The sequence below is a fragment of the Lepidothrix coronata genome, unplaced genomic scaffold, assembly GCF_001604755.1.
Source record: "Lepidothrix coronata isolate B3197 unplaced genomic scaffold, Lepidothrix_coronata-1.0 Scaffold202, whole genome shotgun sequence".
NCBI lineage: Eukaryota > Metazoa > Chordata > Aves > Passeriformes > Pipridae > Lepidothrix > Lepidothrix coronata.
Window position 1 is genome coordinate 772,118 of NW_016690382.1, and position 24,390 is coordinate 796,507.

At 38.8% G+C, this 24,390-nt stretch overlaps 1 protein-coding gene and 1 long non-coding RNA gene across 4 annotated transcripts; one reads left to right on the top strand and one right to left on the bottom strand.

The window, feature by feature from the left end:
- Positions 1–398: 398 nt before the first annotated feature.
- CCDC66 (coiled-coil domain containing 66) lies at positions 399–23,866 on the bottom strand. Of its 3 annotated transcripts, XM_017832375.1 has the most exons (20): positions 23,782–23,866; positions 22,679–22,743; positions 20,475–20,497; positions 19,489–19,909; positions 18,513–18,648; positions 18,244–18,347; positions 17,177–17,301; positions 16,203–16,379; positions 15,278–15,409; positions 12,449–12,705; positions 11,997–12,081; positions 11,046–11,207; positions 9,499–9,646; positions 9,058–9,180; positions 7,304–7,782; positions 6,311–6,348; positions 5,769–6,052; positions 5,208–5,329; positions 1,202–1,285; positions 399–509 (listed from the first exon to the last, which is right to left on the bottom strand). In XM_017832375.1, the coding sequence occupies exons 1-19, from the start codon at positions 23,790–23,792 to the stop codon at positions 1,205–1,207; spliced, it is 2,973 nt and encodes a 990-aa protein (XP_017687864.1). In that variant the 5' UTR covers positions 23,793–23,866; the 3' UTR covers positions 399–509; positions 1,202–1,204. The 3 variants fall into 3 exon arrangements, with proteins under 3 accessions (XP_017687864.1, XP_017687863.1, XP_017687865.1); XM_017832374.1 differs by lacking the exon at positions 399–509 and having other exon boundaries at positions 905–1,285; XM_017832376.1 differs by lacking the exon at positions 399–509 and having other exon boundaries at positions 905–1,285; positions 20,475–20,551; positions 23,782–23,813.
- On the top strand, positions 3,726–5,842 carry LOC108505921. Its single transcript, XR_001877635.1, has 3 exons — positions 3,726–4,027; positions 5,267–5,321; positions 5,766–5,842. It is a non-coding gene; the product is annotated as an uncharacterized LOC108505921 (long non-coding RNA).
- Positions 23,867–24,390: the final 524 nt, after the last annotated feature.

The following is a 24,390-nucleotide window of genomic DNA, read 5'->3' on the forward strand; positions in this document are numbered from 1 at the left end:
CAGAACTGTCAGTGTTATTGGGCACCATCGGTGTCCTTACAGCTTTTATCTGGCCATTGTAATTACTGTAATGAGAGGAGGACAAACCTGCCTTTAATGACTGTGGGAGTTCAATCTGCATTAGAAAAAAAAACCTCGATCCTCTCCCACTTCAGCTTAATGATTCCTGGGGCTTTCAGGGGTGTTTTGGTTTTGGTTTGTTATTTGTTTTGTGAACAAGCATTGGCATAAGAGTTTTATTTGTTTCTTAATCCAGTCTTTTTTAATTTCACATCCGGTGAGTTGTAAACTCCCCCCTACCCCCCCCCCCCCCCCCCGTTTCTCTTAATTGCCTCATTTTGTCCATCATCTCTGACTCAGGTTTCTGGAAGGCAGCAGCTGTGGAGTCTCCAGACGACCCTTGTCAGACCCTTTGGAGTCGACCCTTTTACTGTATTGCTGGTTTTACAGAGACTCTTGTCTCTCTAATGCTTGTCTTCAGGTTGTCCAAAGTCCTGTGGGGGCTTTTCCTGGTTTGTAATTTGATTTTAGTGCTTTTGTGCAGAATGTGCTGTTTGGTACCAGATGACAGTGTTTAAACTACATTTTTCTAAATCACAAAATTAGTTGGGATAAAGATTATTGGTTAAAAAAGGGCAGCTTTTAAAAAATGAACAAACAAAAGCCATAGACTTTTTGAATCTTTCCCTCTGTTAAGAGGTGACTGACTTACTTGTTCAAATTAAGAACAAACCAGTACCAGACTATAGTTGTTACCCTCCCCCAAAACATGGCAAATAAATAACCATTTTAGAAAAAAGAACTCCCTTGTATTCACTGTATCAGCCTAAAAGGTGGCTGAATATTTAAGTACAGGCAGTATTTTACAGTTAAAAATACTAACAAAGACCACCCAAGCCATTCATACATCTTAATCTTTTTATTTATCAAAATACACACACTTGAGTTCTACAAAACCCCATGTAACAGTTTTCTTCTGTGTTTTGGTGGTTTATATTAAATTCACTTACATCTTGAAGACCATTCTGAACAGACAAACCACCTTTAGTTTATTGTACCTTCAATATAAAAATGTGACCCTGTAATCTATCAAAATTCTCATAATTTAAATTTCGTAAAAAAGCTAGAGATGGTTCATAATTATTACAGTAGCAAAGTGCTGTGCATTTACATTTTAAGAATTCAGGACATTCACATGTACCTCTCAAAATGGCGGAATGAAGTTCTCTGGAGCTACAGTGGGAATCAGAGTGTTCTCCAACTCCTTCTGCTTCTGCAGGAGGCCCTGGAATACATCAAATACAAGGTGAGTGTTCTGTCCTCCTCACACAGCCTGAACTAATGATGTGTCATTGTTTCATACCTGAAAACAATTCACCTGTTGAGGCTCAATACTTTTTAAGTACCCAACTTCAGAAAAAGCAGTACAAACTCTCTGTGCAGAGGAAACTTTGCAAAAGACTTGGAAGTGTGACTGGAGTGGAAGCCAGTCCAGTTTCCAGGGATGACCATGCAGAGGGAAAAAGGACTTCATTGTATATAATTGAAGCTCACTCCTTTGTGTACTGTCTCTGCATTCACATGTTCTACTGTAATCTTGTATGAAGCTGAACCCCAAACCTTGAGCTTTTAGTCTCAACATAAGTGATACTTAAGATCAAGGGCAGCATTGCCATTTGTACCAGACCAGTGTCAGACATTTCAGGATATATACATATATTTACTGTCAAAAGGTTCAGGGGTCCTGCTTTGCTAATGGCTCTTCTAAGGACTGAGGAAGGAAAAAATCCATAATAAAAAAACCTCCTGGAAGTGTACCCTTGTCTTTTAAGTACCACATGATGCAGGTATGTCAAGTATGTTCATAAATTTAAAATGTCTTTTTACTGTAATTAACAAGATCATATATATTGATACATCTGGCACCTTGGTCTCCCTCTATTTTAGACCTGTCAGAAATAATTTGGTAGCAAGGAACTTAAAAAAAATAGTATTTTTCTCAGAGTTACATGAGCTTTCTCAAATATAAGGGTTACAGGCTGCTGGCACAGCTCAGCACAGACCTGATGCAAGGCAGTGGGTACTACAAGAATTTAGACACGTATTCCTGTGGCATGGAAGCAGAGCAGGGATCCTTGAAAGGCAGCAGGTGCCTACTTTCAGTCCCTTGAGGAATTGCTTCCTAATTAATCAACAGTATGCGCTATTATTGTTAATAGGTCAGTGCAGCTTTCAGTCCCTGTGTCAATAATTACTTCTAATAATTAGTTTCTTGCATTTAGTAGCACGTTACAAAAACAACCCATAAAATGAACTGCCCTAAATAAAGCAAGAGGTGAGAAACAAGTAACACTGAAAGCTGACAGTTCAATGTTTATCACTTGGTCTGCAGAGGTAATAGAAGGGCCTGGAGCACAGTAATGTGGAATATTTACGGAGGGACCAGCAGTGAGCTCTGTCCTCCCACAGCCCAGTGCTGCCCATGGTGGGCTACAGGCTGCTGAAGTGCCTTTACTGCCTTAGGAACATTAAGGTGCTCTGGTATGTACTGACCTGGTGTGGGGGGTGTTCTCCTTTTTCTTAAACTTTGGCCCTTCTTTTTCACAAATAGTTCACTTTGCTGGGCTTATCCACCGATTTTTGATTTCAGTGAGGAAAATTAAGGCTGTTGCTTTTTCCTATTACTGCTGTCACCTGACATAGGCAGAGACTTGGTGTCTTGTAATGAATGCAGCAAGACACCCTCCCTTTGGCAGGGGAAGGCCTCCAGTTTTCCCTGGTGTCTTCAGTTCCTCTGGGCTGTTACTGCAACAGCCCAACTGTAATTATCCATCACTTGGGCTGGGCGTGGAGTGCAAGGCCTAAAGACTGGTCAAATATTCTGTGAATTTTCCCAGAAAAAGAATGCTAAAGCATGGTCAAATATGTTGTGAATATATATATATATACACACATACATATATATTCTGAAACTATCAATCCACTATATATATGTATATATAAATACAAAACCCAAGACTAATCATCTTCTGAAACAAAACTCTGCTCGTTGTCTAAATTGTATTTCAGACAAAATACTGCACTACTCATTCTTTCTCAGTGAAATAAATTATGCAAAACAGGTGTCATCTGCAGGAGTACACAATACTTAGATATACAAATATACTGAAGTTCAACAGTTCATGTCCTAAATGCATTCTGCAGCTGGCAGGGTATTTAAAAAAGAACTCCACATGTTTTAAATTAACTCTCTTGCAGAACCAAGATCCACTGAAAGACTAACCTTACCATTACTTTTTAGCCACGGTTAAGACCTGAATATTTACTATCCATCAAAAATGTAAACCTCTTTAAATATCCACACCTTTTGTTCACCTCAGCAAGCAGAAGGATCAAATTGTGCTTTGAATCTGGCTTCACTCTTAATCAAAATGCCACTGGCAAATGAAGCCTGAATACAAAATACTTAACAACTGTAGATATTTAACAAAAATGTTAATGAGCATTGGGGAAGACCAGATCCAGTCCAACCCATCTGGGAGCTGTTGGAAACAGGCAGCTTTTCACTGTTCTTGGGTCACAACTTTTCTTCCTCAGCTGGGACATGTTATGACCCTTCCTTTGCACAAGGAATTTACCTGCAGCTGATACACCACCTGTGCATGGCAGTACTTCTGTTTTGCTAAAGCACAACAGGTAAGCCAGGTAATCAATAACTACTGTAATTTTGGTGTACTTCAGTCTGTCAGATTTTCTTTCCTTTAATTATTTATGAAATTTTCCTCCCTCAAGGAAGAGGAAAATAAATACTGCTGCTAGCAAGAAAGTACTTTTAGAATGGAGCCATTCAAAAAGCAAGGGAAGGGACTGACAGATGTTTATCTTCAGTGTTCTTCAAGAACCAAACCAGATCTAAAGTAAATGTGTTTTTTTGTCTTGCAGCCCTGTCAGACCATTTAGAAGCACAAAAGAGAACAGCTCGTGTTCGTGTCCAGACCTGCTCTGGGCCACACCTTGTTGCCAACAGGTGGAGTATCAAATTCACTGGTGTTTTAGTAACTGGATACCATTACCAGTAACTTACTACAAAGAGAACAACATATACAAACACACACAGGCTTTTGTCTCAGGAGTTCGTGTGCCTGTAGTATTAAACTAATTTTATTTTCAGAAAATCTGGCTGATTGACAAATCCTGAATTTTCTTTTTACATGCTAACAAATAGCTGTCTTGGAAGGATTTTATAAGTGTTTACACTTCCAGTTTGCAAATATACAGGATTTTTCTAGGACTGACAACCCTTCTGCACCAGCCCCACTGCTCTGTTGAGACTCACTCACACAGGAACTACAGAAGGGAAACTTCATTGACAAGGTTCTAGTGCTGTGTTAAAACACTTTCTTTTGAAATTCATACACTCTTACTACAGACAACCCTAACTATGGAAACAAAGCCATTTCTTTTGATTTCAGATTTTCTCAGGCACTCCACTGTTTCATAGCTAATCTAAGGACTAAGGAGCCCATGGTGTGACTGTAAGGACTGTCCAAAAGTGGAAGGCCAACATGTGAAAAGTAAACTTATTAAGAAGCAACAAAAGTAGAGGACAGGACCCAAAACATAAATTATATGATGGAAAATGAATTAAAGATTGTGATAAATAATTGAGATTCGTGAAACAAATGGGTGATTGCATCAAAATAAAACAAACGGATTGTAAAACTTAATTACCCCCCATAAAGAAATAAAACAGACCCTTACAAGGTCAAGGAGCCCTAAAACCTCCCTACTATCCTAAGAATAAAATATGGTAGAACTTGAAATCTTTAGGCGCCTGTTCGTCCAAGAATGCATGAATTATGGCCGGTTGTAGAGATAACCATTTAGCTTTAGCTGTAAGAAAACCCATATATTAAATGCTTAGCAAAAACCTGTAAAATGTATATGTATATGATATAATTAATATGCATGAAGTAGCTAAGATAAATGCCAAATGTACACTGTAGTGTGTGTGCAGATTTGGGAAATTTGTCCCCATTTCTGTCACCCAGCTGGCTGCTTGCTTTTACCATATAATAAACTCTTATTCAAAAACTTATAGAAACTCGAGACTTTGTTTATCACAAAGATTATTATATATAATAGTTTTGCTATATTCATTTTTACTTAAGTATATATGCATGTTTATCCACTAAGTTGTTGCTTACCTGGCGTAATTTTGACAATCCTTTGAGAATTGCTTGTTGTCTCTCTTTAACTACATCAGGATTTAGAAGAGGATCTCTAACATGATCTGAGCTAAAAATCTGTCGTGGCATTTGGTAAGAATCTAGAAGTAAATGTACATCAAATCAGTTAACAATACCCTTTATTGATTTTAATTTTGAAGCAGTAAGTTTTCACAGTTTGTGAAAATCAGGTTTTGGCTGCTATCAAGATTATAATCACTGTTTTTAAGTTAAACAACACTTAGATTCCTAAAGCCCAATCTATATACAATAATGCCAGAGAAGTGCAATCATGCTTCATTAAAGGTAAACAGCCAAAAAAGAGAGATATAATATTCTTTTGGTTGCTTTTTTGATTTTTTTTTTAAACTTTTGTTGTGGTTGCTTTGTTGGGTTAATAGAGAGTATCATTTGGTTGCACAGCCTTTGTGTGCAGGGCCGTGACCCACGTGGATTACTACAAAATTCTGTAAAAACAGACAGCAAATTGGATAAAACTGTAGCACTGTAACATCTCTTCTACACAAATCATTTCAGTACCATGGAACTGCCGATACTGTGGGTCATGTGTTGAAGGTCTGGTCACCGGTGCCTCTGGATCGAGGTAATACACTTCGTTAGTTCGGACGTACGGGATGAACTGGGCCGAGGGAGGCCTTCCAGCCTCGGGGACTGGAGGAGGGGAGCTCTGCTCAGCATCTGCCTTGATGCTTTTCTCTCTTCTGCTACTGTTGTTATGCACCAGGAAATTAGAAGCATGGGTCTGTCTCTGTTGTACTTGGAGTAATCTGTTCTTAACTGCTGGAACAGGTGGTGATTCGGATCTGTATGGAACAACTGCAGTTAAGAAAAGCCCAAACAATACTTAAGTAATGTAATTAAATTTTCTCAACTAGCAGAGGCAAGGAATCCTCAGAGGACAGGACTTTTTGTTCATTTACTCTGCTTTTATAATTGCAGTCTGTCTGGTCATGTGTAGTTTTAATAGTAGACAATTAGATACATCTAAAAAGTCAGGAAAGAAAAGCAAATGTATTTCACTATTAATGTATTAATTTTATTAATGCAGAATATTGACATACCTTTCTTCATTCAAGTGATTCTTATAAAATTGTTCTTCCTAGGAGAAAGCAAAGTCAAAAGTAAAACCAAAAATCGCCACGTTTTTACATTAAAAGCTTTGATTTTTCAAAGTGAGTTTGTTTTGAAATTCCAAAAGGACTATTTGACCTGGGTTCAGCAGAAAGGTATTTATCAAAGATTTGCATTAAAGAGACTTGCAGTGTCTATGAACTAAATTAAGCAAATTATAGGAAGATTTTCTTCCATTTTCTATGTCTTTGGCAGCTCTAAGCACTATCAAAAATACTATATAAATATTTCTATGTCCTTGGAAAGCTGCATTTATAAACTGAAAGGTTCAACCCAAGGCAATGATTATTAAAGGAGAGGTCTGGGTTTTTCCTATTTGAAGGTGTTAGAAACTGAGGTGTTTATGCATACAGAGAGTGAGCAAGGGGGAGAGAGACAGAAGGCATGATAGTATTTGATAGTATTTTCTTTAAACAATTTTTTTTTTCCAGCCACAAGCTATACTGATACATGCTTATTGCAAATGGAAAATGATTCCACTAAGAAGGATGCATTTCTGTGACAAGAGAGTGCATCCTCAGTAATCCATATTCTCTGCAGAAGTAAACACTGTTTTCTGGAGCAGGTACTCCTATACCTCACCCACCACCACAACATAATGACTGCACACAAAAGAGCAGGTCAGTGCTGGCCTGCACTCTGCTTGCAATCAAGCTCCCTGTTCATATAATGGATCAGTGGTTGAGAATAAATGAAAAGGAATCAACACTTTGGAGGACTGAAATAACAGTAAAATCTAATTCACAAAATTCAAATATATTCTTCCGCTCATGATGAACAAAATAGGGTTTTTAATACAAAGGACAGCAGCAGGCAGATTTCAGTGCTTCAGTTACAGAACTGAACTCCCACCCAGGTAAAACTGTGGAACAAGAGTCTCAAAAATGCACATCACTGTTGTTAAAGCCCAAGCAGTTACCCACCTTCCTGCCTCTGTGCCCCTTATTCCTCACAGCTGTTTCTTCCCGAGGTGAGGGAGACCTGTCCAAACACCCCCCCTTCCTTGCCCAGAGGTGCCCGGGGGTGTTTCTTTCCATCAGCTGAAGCAGCTCCATTTGTCGCCTCACTTTGTTTTCTTCCCTTTGTTTTTGTAGTTGTTTAGGGTATCTTTCTGATGCTGGAATGTATCTTTTCCCAGGCTTGTTTATGTTCCAGTCAGGTCTTTTGCTGTATTTTTCTGAAGATTTAATTTGTCTTTCTTTTCTGGCATATTGGTCATACAGGTCACTGTAAGTGCCACCAGTCTCTTTTCCTGATATTTTATTTTTATCTATATACTGCATTTCCTTCTGGTATTTTTTGCTGTTAGAGGTTTCTTTATATTCTATAGAAATATCAGGTGATTCGCAGTGCACAGTTCTTTCCTCAGCTGACTCAGTGTATGCTGAAGTATTAAAGTAATCTAAAAAAAAAATAAATTGTATTGTAACTCTAAGCTATTTAAATTACTTGACTTTTGTATGCATATCAATCTACAATTATGATTTTATTCAAAAATTACTGTTACAGTTTTTTATAAAGCTTTTTTATTCTTTTTTTATGTGGAAGACAGATAGCACCAGTAGAAGCAAACCTAGTAAGGAAGGGGAAAACCCCAAAAGACTGGAGAACAAAATCAAGTCACTGTAAAAGAAAATTAATGTAAAATGAAACAACATTCTTTTAAAATGCAGAATTCTACTTCTGTCATGGTGCCCAAAAGTAAAGAGCAAAACACAGCTTCTGTATAGTTTTCCAGCATGCCCATGGTTTGGTCATACTCACAGCACTACTGGGAATAATTAACTTTCCTAATCCTTGTTGTCCAATGGAAATGATTTGTTCTATTTTTAAATTATTAACAGTCCAGCTTTTTTCTTTACTAAGAGGCATTCACAAAAACATTATTTAATTTGTAAACTGTCCAAATTCACAGTAAAATTTCTACCAGCACTGTCAACACCAAAAATATTATGTTGGTGCTTTGGCAAGCAGGAATAAAATAAAGCTTGCACTTCCCAAGTGACAAGCTAATACAGTTCTATATACAAGGCATACATAAAATGACTGGAAGTTTCCACTGAATTTGCTCATTCACACCTCATCTAGAACATTTAAAAAATGCAGACTAAGTTTGAGCTGGGTTTTTTAACAATGTGATACAAAACCAAGAAGATGAAGACTGGAATATGTTCTGTCTAGATGGACCTACAATTCTCTCTGGGTATTTAGCAAGAATGTAAACGTTTTCTAAACATTTGAATGTAAGCTCTCATTTTCTAATGAGTTTTCTAGTTCCAGAATTATTGACAATGATTCCGCCAATATATTCAAGGACACACTAGGAAAACCTCAGCCCTGTTCAATACCAAACCATATTACATAAACCTGGGAACATTCACACTGAAGAATACTACAAATACATGTTTAAATGCCTTAATAAATTTGGGCCTACGTGGCTTGTGACTCTAAGTCAACCCAGTATTCCAGACTGCGTGATCTGAATCTGTAACCGGTAAGTACCAACTATACAAATATATAATTTCTTCAGAAGAATAAAGTGATACACTCTAATATGCCAACATGCCTATGTCTGTGCAAGTATTTCCTTCTAGTTTTATTCTATTCTGGCTCACAGTGATGTCACAAATACGCTGCCTCTGCCTTTGCTGAGGTACCTCAGAGCCATCGGTCGTACCTGTCTGTACAGCGGTGTCCTTCCGAGGAGAGACCTGCTGCTCACTGTGGCTCTGGACATCATCACAAAAATTGTTACTTTGATGTGGAATGCCAGAATGACAATTTTCATGCTGCGTATCACCTAAAAAGTTGTAAGTAAAATTGTTCCATTTAGTGACGTGTTCAATTTAAACCGTGCTGTTGAGTTACCCGACTACGGTGGTGTTTCTTTATGTAATACAGCGCCTGACACTTACTCAAATACAACATCCACCATAGTAGTCTATGTTTGTATTTGTCTGGAAGGTAAATAAATTGTAGTGAAACTTGATTTGTGAAGGAGCCATTTCTGACCCAAATGCAGACAGAGAAACAAACCCAAAAAAACCCCAACCCAGAAACAACTTGCTTTCAAACCCCAAAGAACAGGCAAAATGAGCAGGAGAAGGCTTGTACTTGCCACCACCGGGATTGTTCTGAACTTTGGAAATGTCATGTGCCTTCTGAGCCACGTCTGGAATGTGCTGTTCTTGTTTTAATCTCTGGGCTAATTCCTGAGCTTTCTCCATTGTCTGATAGAGCTCTTTGGTTTTAAGAGTTGCGAGTTCCTTAAAAAAAAAATAGGCAAATATGTGACAGTTTATTTTGAGAATAAAATTAATAGGATTATTTAATTCCCGTGTAATCCTCGAGGTTTACATATATTGTTATTTTGAGAAAATATTTTTTTTCCCCAAAACTACAAGTAGTTGAGTAAATGCAATATGTAACATATAATTTCTATGATTATTAAGGATAAATTCAGAACCTCTGCTGTACTAATGAAAGATGTTCAATCCTAGCATAGAAAAGTGAGCATTTAGATCCTAAAAGTTATTTGGATATTTATTTCCTTTCTAATAAATTCATCTTCTTCTAGAAGCCATCGGATGTCAGCCATTTGTGGCTTCCTGTATCATGTGGTTTAATGAAATGAAAGAAGCCTAAATAAAAATAATAAACTCACCTTCCTCCTACTTCCACAGGAGACAGTAAAAACTCCCTAACAAATGTGAGGGGGTTACAGTTTCCAGACTCAGTGGGTTCAACTGCAGGAGACAAGGCCAGGGAAAAATCTCATTTCCAAACTGTTATTCCCATCTCATCCCCACTTCCTACTGCATTTGCAGGTGGAAAGAACAACAACTGGTGGTGTAACATGTTTCGAAGGAGCTGAGCAATTACAGGCAAGGATGACCTTCCCTGTGTTTTACCAGTCCCTGGAATCAGGGATCCACATGTCTGCAGGTTTTGGAGCAGTGACACTATGGAATCTGCTGCTGTTCCAAACAGGAAACTAACTTTAATAGCTGCTACTGTGGCAAAAGGAAGAATGAAACATCAGACGAAGCTTTTAACCTTCTACAGAGGTAAGAACATATACAAATGCAAAATTTGTACTTGCCAAAGGTCAGAAGGTACTTTTGGTTTAACTTTTATATGAGAGCAGTATGTAAAGTTCAGCAGTAGCTACAGAGGGGAAAGCTGTAGAACATGAATGACTTTTAAAATTACTTTTCCTGACTATATTCTAAGAAGTCTTTAATTCAGACTGAAAGCACATTCAGTCAGATGAACTTCATGGTATTGAAGTATCTTAAAAGCATCGAGTTACCAATAACAATAATTGCATCACATACTCTGTGGTATTTTTTAATTTAAAATTTGCATTTTACAATGGATGTTTCTGCATTATTTAGAACTACATTTCCCTTTTTGCTAGTTCTTATAATTTCTCTTCCTGAAAAGGCCCTTGTTCAGAAAAAGTAAGTTGCCTTATGCTTGTATGGTGTCATAAGTTTATCAGTTGAGGAAACAGATTTTGATTTCAAATGTCTAAATTTCAGAGAGTTTTCATTTTCAAAATGATGAAGTGACACAATTTTGAAGGTGAGGAACAAGAACCATTTTCCTCAAAGCTCAGTCGTACTACTGACTATCTGCACTAAAGATAATGCAAAACCCCACCTCCTTTTGTTTTTGTTTCAGCATTTCTTCTTCAAACTGTTTCTGCAGTTGTTCTTTTTCTCGTGCCAGGCGCAGTTCTTCCTGTTGTTCCTCCCATTTTCTCTTCTCTTCCTCCAGTTGTTTCTTCTTCCGTTTTTCTTCCACCTGGGCCATTATTGCTTTCTAGCAGCACCAGAAAAAAAAGGAAAAATACAATGTTGAGGCATTATAAGCTATTTATTCATATACTTTCATATATGTGATAATAATTGGATTTGGACAAATGACAAAAAGAAAAATCAAGAATTTATTTCAAACACTTTTGGCTTTGTTTTTGGAAAACCACCAGCCCCATCGAGCATTTTGCAATACTGAGATACAAAAAGGAGCTTTTAATGTTTCAGAAAACACTTTTATTTTTCTTGTAGAGTAATGAAGGTCTGATTTTTACCTTTTGTATGTACTGTCAGCCAGGAGTTTAATCTAGCAGAGTAACAGTTTGACCAGAACAGTCTTCTTAAATTTATACTGAGACTTCTTTACATGGTGCTAGAGACACCACCATGGAGATATACATTCAGTTAGAGAGCCACAGAGGTTATGTAAATGTCAGTAAAGTGCATAAAAAGCTAAAGATTCATGGAGTGGGAATCTGTAAATATTAGTCCTCCCCACAACAGTGGAGACCAGGAAAATGCACACAAACCTACTGGAGCTCTAAAGACTGAACTGTACATTTTTGGAGGCAAGAAAATTAGTTATAGAAAGGCAATCATCTCTTACAAATATTGAAAGGAGACTGTAGAGTCTGACTCAATGAAATACTGCAAACAACTGTACATGCAATCTAAAGCATAAAAGTCAAGTGCCTGCCTGGATTCTGGTATTAAATCTCATGCTTTATTCACGAGACATTACCTTTTATCCTTCCTTCTTATTAAAATAGTGTTAGACTTTAAAACAAAAGTCTACCTGATGTTCTAACTGTTTCTGCCGCCTCCTGTCTCTCTCTTCAATCTGTGCAGGGTCCAGGAGAGCCGTCATTGAACGGAGGAAACTAAGAACAAAGGAACATGTAAATGTTTTTAATCATTGGAAAATAACCCTAAAGCCTTTCTTTGTTAGAATCAGTTAGATTTCGTTTTCATATTTTAATGTTATCCCATTGTATTAATTTATAATTATGGAATTCATTTTACTAAGGAACAAAGTAAGGTTATTTGCAGTAAATGTTATTAATGAACAATGGAAGCACTTGAGTCTTTCACAAGTGAAACAACAGGTATTTCTGAAGAAAGCAAAAGCCAAGTGAGTAAGATCCAAAGATCAGATTTAAAGAATTTTGGTTTTGTTTTTTAAATTTCTGAGGTGGTATCAGAAATGCACTGGCTGGGAAGATGATTATCCTTACACAGCTCACTCACCTGACTTTTTGACTCTGTTCCAAAGCACCATTTTTAGCAGCTTTTTCTGCATTTCCCACCTTTAAGGGCATGAGATTATTGCCTAAAGCTGCAGGTGAAAAAGGGTGAATAAAAGCAGTCAGCTCCTTAGGGTCAGGTGACAGGCAAAGACTTTCAGGCTGCTTTTTGTGCATTCCATTTAGGGAGTGTTGTGCATTAGCATTAAGGTGGTTCTTAAAAGAATCAAAATGCATTGCCCATCTGTCATGCTCTTCTGCCTAAATAAATATCAAAGCAACAAAAAAAAGGAAAAGCACTCAATCACACTGTTTCTGTAAAGTGTGCTTCACAAAACAGACAATACACATTTTGTACAACAGGAACATTAGAAAAGCTCTGTTAGGGAGCTACAATACAGACAGCAGTTAATTCCTTAAACGGGAAAACAAGTCTGTTGCTTAAAATGCAAGTCTGATCAGGAATTTTCCTGCTGATCCATATTTGGTCAGCAAAAACATACTACTACATTTTCAGAAAAAAACAAACATCAAGATTTATAGAGTGAAAAAGTGTTGAAAAATAAAAAAGTAAATTAACGTAAGGTCAGGCTTTTTGGTAGTGTTTTTTCAATTTATAGTACTATTCTGTCCCATGATTTTTCTAACAGGACTGGGCACTGCTTGTTAGAGAAGTCAGTACTGGCCCTACCTTGCTCTCCTCCTGTTGTGTCATTATTCCTTCTCTACTAACAAGAGCAAGTGGCTTCTTTTAAACTGTCCTACATTTACACCCTCCATTTTAATTCTGGACAGTAGCAGAATCAATGTGCTTTGGGCAGAGATATTAATCTCCAGCTTCCAATTTTCAGCTAAACGTGCCTATTATAAAATAAGCCTTCCTTCAAAAACCTCTTCCACCCCCAGCAGCCACTAGTGCCATCCCAGGAAAGTACCTAAAACTTCTGAAGAGGTGACACACTGGGTGTAAATCTCTCTTCTGTACTACCCAGGCTTATCTTTTTGGCTCGGTGTTGGCAATTGGGACATTCCAATATATCACTAATAAAAGATTTTTACCCAAGGGGCTGTTGTTTTGCTACTGAGAAGGTTTTCACTTCTGACTGTAAGAACTGTTTCCCTGGAGGGACTGGAGAATGACTACCTAAAACTTGCATTCTGCAAGAAAATACCTAAAATTATGTAATCTGATATAGTTTCTGGGAGTTCTTTCTTGAAACAAAAATTCCCTTGTGTCAGCTAAGTTTAACACCTATTTTAAAAGAAGCATGAAAATCATAGTCCAAATAGTAAAAATCCAAGTTACTCTTCCTCCTGTCCCTTTGAACACTCTGTGAGATAGAAGCAGATCAGATAGTTGAAAAATCGACTTTATTCGAGGGTCTGTGCTGCAATATGCAAAAGAGTTCAGAGTATAAGACAACACCTGAAAAAACAGGTGTTGAAGCAAAGGAGGTTAAGTGCCCATTAACCTCCTTTCAAACAGAGGCTGGGAGTGAAAGTACTGGGGAGTTACTCACTGGTAACTGCACCCTCCTCCCACAGCACAGCTATCCATTAAAAACAAGGCACTAATGAAGGAACCTTCACAGCTGTGTTCCCTTCACAGCTGCAAAACTCAGTTTACAAAGGAAACCTGATCCCTTTAACAACGAAGAAGACACAAGACTCGTGTGTAGGTACACAACCGACCTGGGCACCAAGGGGTTCTTTGGGAGGGTGGGTAGGAAAGTTCTATTCTAGTATTACAAGCTGTGGCATTAAAATGATGAATTGCTGTTTAGGAATTGTATAACTGCTGTAAAATGCTTCAGTTGGGAGTAAAAACTGTAGCCTTGTAATCCAGAAGGCCACAGGCTATGAAAATTCATATCCATCAAGTTTTGGTAACCAGGCTTCTTGTTCACTAATAAAACAAAACATCTCATGATGCGAAGACAGCTCATGTCTGGTGAAAGATAAAATCCTGGAGTTAAAGCTGTGGACAGTAATTTGGGATTCTAGCAGCAGTACAGACTCACTGCATGTTTTTTTATTTCAAAAAACAAAGTTTTTGGAAAAGTGTGTCAGTATGGGGCTGTATGAGAATGCAGAGCATTCCGTAAAGATAGTAACAGGTAAAGGAAAGAAGTCAGCTTCCATATAAAGAAACTCCAGGGGTATTGACCCCATTGGCCAATAGGGACAGTATTAAAAGTCTCTTCAGGTATTCCACCTGCAAAGCAATTACCTTGCCCACACTTTCCTTCTAGATCCAGTATTGGAGACCTACATTCAACAGCCTGGAAAAACCAAAGTGTAAACAAGGTAAGGCTATTTTCTTCAATACTTTCTGGAGAAATGTTTTTTAACTTTTTTAAGGTTTCATAAGAGTGTATGTGTATTAAAATAATATTTCTAGAAACAGGATTTAAACAGCTGTGTGATACACTGTACTTGTCTATAACTTTCCTCCTGTTTTCTCATCTCTTGTAACCTATACAAAATTTCTTTTTATATAGCCACTGTCTCTACACCACCTTCCAAACTCTAGTGCTTTTACATATGGTGGGAAAGAAAAAAAAAAAGAAAGCAATATCCCTGTCTTAATCTCTGCAGCAAGCACTGTAACACCACACCAGACACAGTCTGTTCTCTGCCACAGAAATACTGGAACAGCTACAGGCTGAATGTTCAGTAAGTCCACCCTTACAGTGAAAACATGGACATGCTGCAGATAATGATGCCTTTGTTGCCACTTCACTAGGTCTATGATTTCATCTTTTATTTCTTAGAACAAACATGTAGAGAAAAACCTCTCTTATTCAAAAAAGTCCCTCTAAACCACAGATACCTTTGATAAATTAAGTTTTTCTTCTATTTTTCGTAGTTTAGCTTCTTCCTTCTGTTTGTCCAACTCTTCAAGCCACTTCTTCTGTTGCTCATGCTTCAAAGCACTGAAAGGTCGTTCCTGTGGCACAGCTTCCTGAAATCAGATAAGTGCTAGTCCCTTGTACAAAAAATTCAGTACCTTGTCTAGCCATGTAATAAAGACTTAGCTTTCAGTTAGGAAGCATAAGTGGGCTTTTCTCTAGCACAGAAAAAGTAAATTTGTAACTGTAGAAAGTATCTGACTGCTGTTAGAAAGATACTAAATAAGCCAAATTTTGAACATTATTCTAACTTCAACCATCAGCTTGTCACTCTAGAAAACCTTACTTATATGTATCATGAATAAAAATCCCTTCCTTCTTCCTATGGTTCACTGCTCAGTCTGTGTTCCAGGTAGTTTCAGCATCACAATCTAATTAGCAGTAATCTGTCTCAAGTAAATTACTTATCATCTTCATTTTTCTGTTTCTGCTTCTTAAGATGTCTATATTATTTAACAAAATCCACTGGCACTGAGAACTTCCAGTGCCATCTGAAAAAACCCACTTTCAATCATTGCCTACTAGCCACAACCCAAAACCTACTTTTTGAACCTTCTGCCACTGATATTTTTTATTTTTGATAGGTTCCCACTTCTCTATTTTTTCAACACATACTTAAAAAGTAACTAATACTTCATGTCACACCTCTAGTACTGTTCTCCACATCAGCCTTGAAAATGCTGTCTTCAAAACATCAATATTTTGATAAACATTCATTTAGACACAATTATTTAGAGAGAGCAGAAAGATCTAATGAATTCTTCTGGTTTAAAAGAACTACTGGAGACAAACATTTGTTGTCCATAAATAAGTAAAAAAACCCCTGCATGCAATTTAAGATCTTACCCTGAAAACAAATGCTGTGCAACTGCCAGCTGGAAAGTCAGAAGAACTGAAATCAGAAGACTGCCCAGCTGGAGCTCTTGAAACATTCAGTGGAACTTCATCAGCCTCTGTGGCTAAAGCAGCTGTATAGGCACAGTTTTCCTCAGTGGCATTGACTGAGTCAGCTGGAAACACTGTCTACAAAGAAAATGATCATTTTTAAGACTTTAGTTAGCTTACCTCTTTGGTTTATATTAAATAGCCTTTAATGTACAATAGACAAGTAAATTATACTCCTAAAAGCTGCTATTCATTAAAACTTCAGCCAAAACTTGTAACTAAGCCTCTCATATCCAGTACTTCTTAATTAATTTCTTAATGTTGATTGAAACTAATTCTTATGTGGCAGTTGTAACTTTGCTAAGAATGCTGAATATGCCACCAGAAAAAAGGCAATTTGCTTTTGCTGTAATAACTGACAGCAGATACAGCCCTAACGTCTGTTTAACAGCAATGAGTTTTACTGGAGAAGTTTCATCTGAGTATATTATATTTATCTAACACTGTTTTCAGAGTGACAGCTGTTTAAAAGGCAGAAGAAAAGTCCTATTGCTGTGCTCATTATTATGAAACAATCAAACTTACGTGAGAGCTCAAATGAACAATGTAAATAATTATGTAGCCAGGGATTACATTTGAGACTATTCCTCAAAATAGAACTAGAAAACATTTATATTTTTAGTCAGGAATCAAAACAGGACAGGAACGAGTTGTTCATGCTACAAATATCTTAAGTTGCAAAGCTACAAACTGGAGCTACAGGTAAGTGTGGAATAGGGAGCTGCAGCTTTTCATGCCAGGAAAAGAGCTTAAAGTCACCACTGATATTGGATTCTACTGGATTTGTACAGAAAAGAAAACCTTGTACGAATTAGAAGTTAAACTGTTCTGCAGCAATGGAAACTGTGCTCTTCTGTGTTTATGGACAGCCTTACCTGACCTGGGTCAGCTGTTTCCACTTTTTCTTTATGGGTTTTATTATTGCCAGGTTCTGCCCAGAAATATCCCACCTCTCCCTCCAAGGTTTCTTTCAGTTTCTTCTTCAGTGCTACCTGTTCATCTTAGGAAAAACCCAAAACCTCCAATAAGAGTTCCTAATACAAACATTTAGCAGTTAAAAAAAAAAGGCATCAATGCATGTCTACCCTGCTATTTTGACTGTAAAATGGACTACAAGAGTTGTCACTGTTGTCTGACCAACCAGTCCCAAACATGACTTTGCTCTTAAGAGAGTGGCAGCTGAGACTGCCCAGAGATGCAGAGGTGACTGGGGAGTCCCTCTAGAAGAAGAAAACACCAAAGGCTTAACTATTTCCCAGCGAAAGAGGGAAAACTAACCAAGCATATAAATTCTCTCAATTTTATTCTACCAGTCTTGGACTACTAAAACATTATTAAAACCAGTGGAGCTATACATGGAAACTACTGACAAATGCATAATTAAACCCTGAAACCAAATAGCCTAAATCCCAGCTGAAACAAAACACAGCACTCCATGTGAATCATAAAAAGTTTAGTTTTAAACATGTTAAGCATATTTCGTTTTCTACAGAGATTCTCCTTGCCTGGTGAGGGGGCAGGAGTGCAAACTGTTTCAAATTCAAATTGCAATTTGATACATTCAGTCCTGCTTGTACATTAGGCTGACACTTGTCCCATTAAAATCCAAGTGAATGTGTTGATGATAATGGCTATCAACTGCTGTCAGAATGTGACAAAACTATGGGGAAGTAGCTCCTAAAATATGAAGTATAACTGCATTTGTTTGAGATAATGTTTAATTGGTAAAGATGCATTTTTGCCAGAATTTATTGATAATCTTTGCATAAAATTTGGAAATTCAAGACTCTTAATCTGTCTTGGAGACTAATGTAATTATGTACTTTTTAATTTGTAGCAAATGCACTGATTATAAGTAAATTTAAAAGAGCATTAGGAATACCATTGGCATCCTGAGTGTAATAAAAACTGATCAAAAATATATTCTATACATCATAAATACCTAATTCCTTCTTCCACTGGATCTTTTTAAATTCCTGTAAGGCTTTCTCCCCTTCTCTTTCACCCAAGGTACTAAATATGTCAGCAGGTTTCCACGAATCCTTTCTAGAAAAAAGGAGGGAAGAATAAAAGAATTTTACCTAAAAAGCTAATCTGTTAATTTTAAAGGTAACTTTTAAATTTCTAAACAATCTTAATGTTATTAAGAATCTTAATACAAGTCTTTACTGGGGACAGAATTTTTGGAGACAGTAACACAAATCTACCTACATAACTTTCTGTCCTGGCTGTGGATGTGCTTCTTGTTTCCTGCTCGAATCACAGTTCCCTTCATCTGGAACTGATGAAACTTCACAATCTTTTTGGAGTGATGCTACAACGTTTTCCTCTGATGCCTCATTAGTAGCTGTGGACAACATAAATATATAAAAAAATAAATATACTTATGACCACTAAACTTTCTTCAGCACTGAGAAAATACTTCAAGAACAGCAGAAAATTGCAAACTCCACTCTATTTAACAATAGTGTTTTCAGCCCTGCTCATATAGTTAAGACACGTAAGTTAGAACTTCACAGGGTATTTTTAGAATGCCAGACTTTCAGTAAATGCTTATTCTTGGCTAAAGGCTCAGACTTTGGGACTCTACTTAATTGCAGTGTCTTATTCTTGGTGGCAAAGAGCTGACCCTCTCCACAGACCCACCAACAGGAGTAAGGGTGCAATGCAGGAAGAAACACAACAGTTCTTATGCTTCTGAGTAGAAGAACTGGGGAGGAAAAAAACAACTACTCAGCTGTAATATTTGCAGTTAAGCAAGAAGATACATGTACATCTTTGGGCCAGAGGAAAATGGCAGCACTGCTTGGGACACATTGCAAGACCTGAACTCTTCACAAACCAGAAGGGCCTGTCTCTGAGGCAGTGATACAGTGCAATTCTTTGTCTTCTACCCCAATGTAAAATTTGCATGAAATACTGCCAAAACTGCTTGCTGTTTTGCTTTATGAAGTACTGGAATACTATCAAACAATCCCTAGTTTTTACTGTTAAAATTATCAAATGCTTGGTTCCCAACAGTAACAGAAAATTTTACATCCATAACAGCAAACAGTATTTTGTCTGAGACCATTAAATATAAGAGTAACATCTCTACAGCATGCAAATAAATTATCAACTCTGAGTTAAGCTTTCACATTTTGCTTTGTTTCCATGAAATGAACTTATTCAACAGCTGGTATCTTACCCATTTCCTCTTGCTTTTCATTATGAGTCTCAGAGATGCTTCTAGTTCCTTCTTTAACAATCATCAGAATCTGTTGGAGCTGTTCTTGTGTTAAACACACCAAACTTGTCAAGTCTTCACCTGATACAGATGGGGTTTGAGGTTTCTGTTTAGCTTTTTTAACAACATTAGGATCCTCTGAATCAGGATATCTGTTTGTGCCATCTCTTTGGAAAATCAAAGAGGGACCTTTAGTTGTGGCTTCATGTGACGAGTGTTTAGCAACTTGCAGTTTTTCACCTTTTGTCATTGATAAGCTTGATTCACTCCTTGGTTTTGCTACATTTTCCTGCTTGATACAAGCATTTTGTGTTGGCCTCAGGACATGCCCAGCGTGCCTTGTTCTCAATGCCTGTTTAGGTGCTCTGGCTTTATTCCCCATCTGTTAAAGCAAAAAGATTTCCCAATATATTAAATAAAGAAATAAAATTGTATTTGTAACAAATGAAAACAAGATCGAAGCAACAAGTACAATAAGTGTCATTTTTCTTCCTTGGGGACACTTCTAATTATTTCCTATGTATTAAGGCCTTTTTCTGCTTTCTGTCCTTCCCTAACCCACTGCACTCCAGTTTACTCAGAGACAACCTATAGAACGAAACTGGAACTTAAACACACTTCTGACCCCTATTTTACCAGAATTCCTTTAAGGTCTCTGAAAGTTCTGATTTATATGATTCCCTGTGCTGCTTTAACTTCTTGGCCAAGTAAAATAAAGCATTTTTCAAAGGTAAAAATAGTCACAGAACTTTGAATTCATTTTTAACTGCTATTGTGAACCTGAGAAATCACAGAATATCTCAAGTTATAAGGGACCCATAAGTACAAATTTCTCTTTCATAAATATAATTGATTACAGATATTTAGGTAGTTCAAATGAATTCTTAAATTTCTCTGTTAACAAACTACATAGTTAATCTATGTATTCTAATAATTTTTCCACTTACCTTCATTGCAGGCTTTGATTTGTCTTTTGGGAAACAAACACAAACATATGAAACAAGTATTTAATGACAACTTCCTCCTGAAAAACAAGCTTGAGAAATCAGTAAACTGGTATATTCATCTGGGTTTTGTAGGTCAGGGGAAAATACTTTGCCTGCAACATCTGCCCTGATTATTTTACTTTTTTTACTTATTTCAGTATACACACTTTAAAAGTATGTTGGAAAAAAAATTAGATATATTCCAGTAACTATTTCCAGTTTTATACAGATCTAATAAAATTATTGTGCCAGTCTGGCCCTCCCCTGTTATTCGTTATTCCTCAGAGCCCTGTGGTAATGGCTTTATCTCTGGTTACATGATGTTATGTCTCCACTGCTGAGATGCCATCCATTATTGCTCCCCACATCTATGCCCTGAAACACTCTTAAGTCTTTTAACCCAAATCCTAGAGGATGTATAGAGGTGTAGTGGTCTCAAAAATAACAGTAAGTACCACGTTCAGTATAATACTTAGGAATAAAGAATATCATAATAGAGGGAAAGTGGTACTTGAGAAATCCTGCACATATAGCTAATGCAAAGGGAGAGAAAGTAGAAGAGATGCTATTTTACTGGGACACATCTATTGGAAATAAGGCTTCTTCAGCAGCATAATGCAGTTACTGCTCTGGCAGTGGCTGCTGATCATTTCGCACTGGTAGCACCTGTACCTTTTTTTGGCATTAGCAACTGAAGACACTGGAGAACTGTTGTTAAAGTCTGCAAAACAGCACTATTAATGGCTTCCAAGCTACATGACCATTTTAAAATTTGGGAGTATGCTGAACTGTTGTCCTGCAGGGACAGGCACTTAATCCTGAACCACCTCGGTAATGTTTCAGTAGTAAAGGTGTTCTGTGGCCGCTTTCATCTCTGGGTTCTCAAGCATTCAACCCTCACCTGAGTAGGTAAAAGTCACTGTTTGACTTCTTTCTGACTATTAAGATATTAAATTAAGTGTGATTCTGTGTGGTATTCAAACCCAACTTCTCTGTAAAAAGGAGAAACACAAATAGGGTCTTTTCCCATCACAGTGGGGAGATGCATAATGTGGAACTCCAAAGTCCTGCTTATGTGTTATTTTCTTTGATTTTTTTTTTCTGTGTAAGAGAGAAGCATCTGTCTCCAGCAGCAGCTTAAGCTACTGCAGAATAATCCTGCTTTAGTCCCTAAGACTGTGAGCAGTTTCTGTCAGTGCAGAAAACCGAAATTCAGAACTAATACAATCTGACGCAATTTTCGACATCATTCTGCTCAAGCAAGTGCTGTTTATATCAGTGCATAACCAAGTTAATTTCTGGAGAAGAGTGCTTGTTCAAGGCTAGTTCACAGTCCAAGGTAATGCTTTATCTTGGAGCACTCTGGAACACGCACTGGCCCTATGCAGCCAATGCTGCTGCTGCTGGTTGTAAAGAGCAAAAGCCGTAGCATTGCTGTTTCAGAGGTATTGCAGGGTTTATTACCAGTACACTGATGTTCCTTCCTGACTCAAAACACCACATTAAGCCTCATTAAACAGCTGTCTGGTAAATGCAGAAAATGAAATATAATTTAAAGGGCATTAAATGGAGAATTTCTGTATCCTGACGATGTAGAACAGCTACAGAAACCAGCTGTAAAGCAGCAAATGTATGTCTGACAAATCACAAAAATAGAATTTATTAACATTTAATCATGAACATATACTGGAAAAGTCTATTTCAGATGGTAGTAATGAGATTTGGCCTAAATAAACTGCTTATTGAAAATTAAAAATGTCAGCTGCCAAATACTGAAGCTGCTTTCAAGTAAAAGATGACTGTAATGATGTAATTCTGTGTAAATTAAGCAGAGAGTTATTAGGCCTCTTTTTTCCCTGGTAAGTAATGTGATATAAAGTTAAAAAAATTATCCAATTATGCCAGTTGATACACAATAGCACTTTTATGAATAGAAGCAAGACTACTGGCCACCTGTTCACAATGGACAAACTATTCAGAACTTCACTATCAACCTACTGTTCAGAATCAAGGTCCTGAGTAAAAAGACTTGTAAATAATAATGCACAAACATTCTTCCTGATCTGAAAAATATTTCAATAAAGCTGTGCTTTGTGTTGCTTGGATCTCAGGTTTAACTTCAAGAAGCTTTAAAGATTACTTGAGATAAATGATTAAAAAAATACCAGAAGCAGCTAAAATTAGCCTAGGCTTTCCATCCAGTACTTCAGTTTCAAGCTTCAGTCCATCACTGCAAAATGAAAGAGAGAATGGAATCTGAAATATTAAATAATCTGATAATGTAAGATCATTACATTAATAACAAGGACAATCGGACGTAATCACAAGCCAGTATTTACTGCTGGTCCAGATGGTCTTTCACACCCCAAGCTTTGAATGTTTTGAGAAGTTACTTAATACAAAGAAATGAACGTGTCTTGAAGAGAGTATATTTTTACTGAAAAAACTGGATTTGGTGTTGCAAAGGTTGATGCTGAAGGTGCCACTCACATATATATATATATAAATATATACAAATATAGTTATACAGAGCAATACGCCTGCCTCAAGAATTTCGTCATCCTACAATATAAACTGTGTGCTACAAAGACTCAACAAGTCTCCCAGAACGCCAGCACTGACCACAAAGAGGGGCTGTGTTCTGGTAACAGCCCTTCATTGTGCTTCCATGCACAACAATCCACCTTTCCAAATGGAACAAGCTTTATTAGAAGGGTTTATTGAAAGACAAAAGCGTGGCAGTGCTTAGGCAAAGTACACAAACACTCATTTTTCTTCCGTGCGTTGAGAAACCCTACTATGAAGATCAGTGTTCAAAATAACACTTATCTCCAAGCTTTCATAAAAAAAAATAAATAATAAAAAATAAGCAATCCAGCGAGCACGGAACTCTCTCGGGAGCCCGGAGCGGTGTGACCGGAGCCGCTCCCCCGCAGCCGAGCCCGTCCCCGCTCTGTCCGCACCCGGCGGGACGCGGAGGGTGCGCGCCCCCCTCGCACCGCCGAGCCGCGGTGTCCCGTGTCCCGTCCCCGATGTCCCGTCCCCAATGTCCCGTCCCCCTCCACCGCTTCCCAGACCCCTTCCCGAGGCCCTCCCGTGGGACGGGCCGTCAGTCCCGGCTCTGTCCCGCTCCCGGCGCCTCGGCCACGCGGCACCGCCGCGCTGCGCTCCGCGGGGGCGGCCGGGCGAGCGGCGCTGGGGCCATCCCTGCCCGGGCACCGGGAGCGCCTCCCGCCGCCAGCCCAGCCCAGCCCCGCTCCCTCCTTACCCCAGGTTCATGGCTGTGCCCGGCGGCCGCGGAGCCGCGCGGACCTCCGCGCATCGCCCGCCCCGTCCCCGTCTCCGTCTCCGTGATCCGCGGCCGCGGCCCCGCTGAAGGAGCCGGGCGGCGATTGGGCTTCCCGAGGGCGGGATTTGCCAATGGGCTCCTGGAGCACTGCGGGGCGGCCGGGCCGGGAGCGCTGGGGGATGGAGTCCCGCACCCCTCCCGCGGCTGGGAGCGCCCCGGGGATGGAGCTCCGCGCCCTCCTCCCGGGGGATGGAGTCCAGCACATCCCTCGCGGCCGGGAATCCCGGGGGATGGAGCCCCGCACACCCCCCGCCGGGGGTCCCGAGGGATGATGTCCCGCACACCCCCCGCCTCCGGCCCCGCCGGGGGTGCGCAGCAGTTGCCGGGCGATTATCCCCGGGCTCGGGCCTGAGCTGCCTCCGGAGCGTGGGAGGGCGGCGGCTGCTCGCTCGCCTTTTAGTGCGTTTATTTATTTATTTTCTGGTGCGGCTTTGGCAAAGCGGACGAGGCAGGAGAGGGGGGCCACGCTGAAGGTGGGGGACGGAACGGCGTCTGGAGCCGGCGAGGGCTTCACCCGCCCGCCGGGTG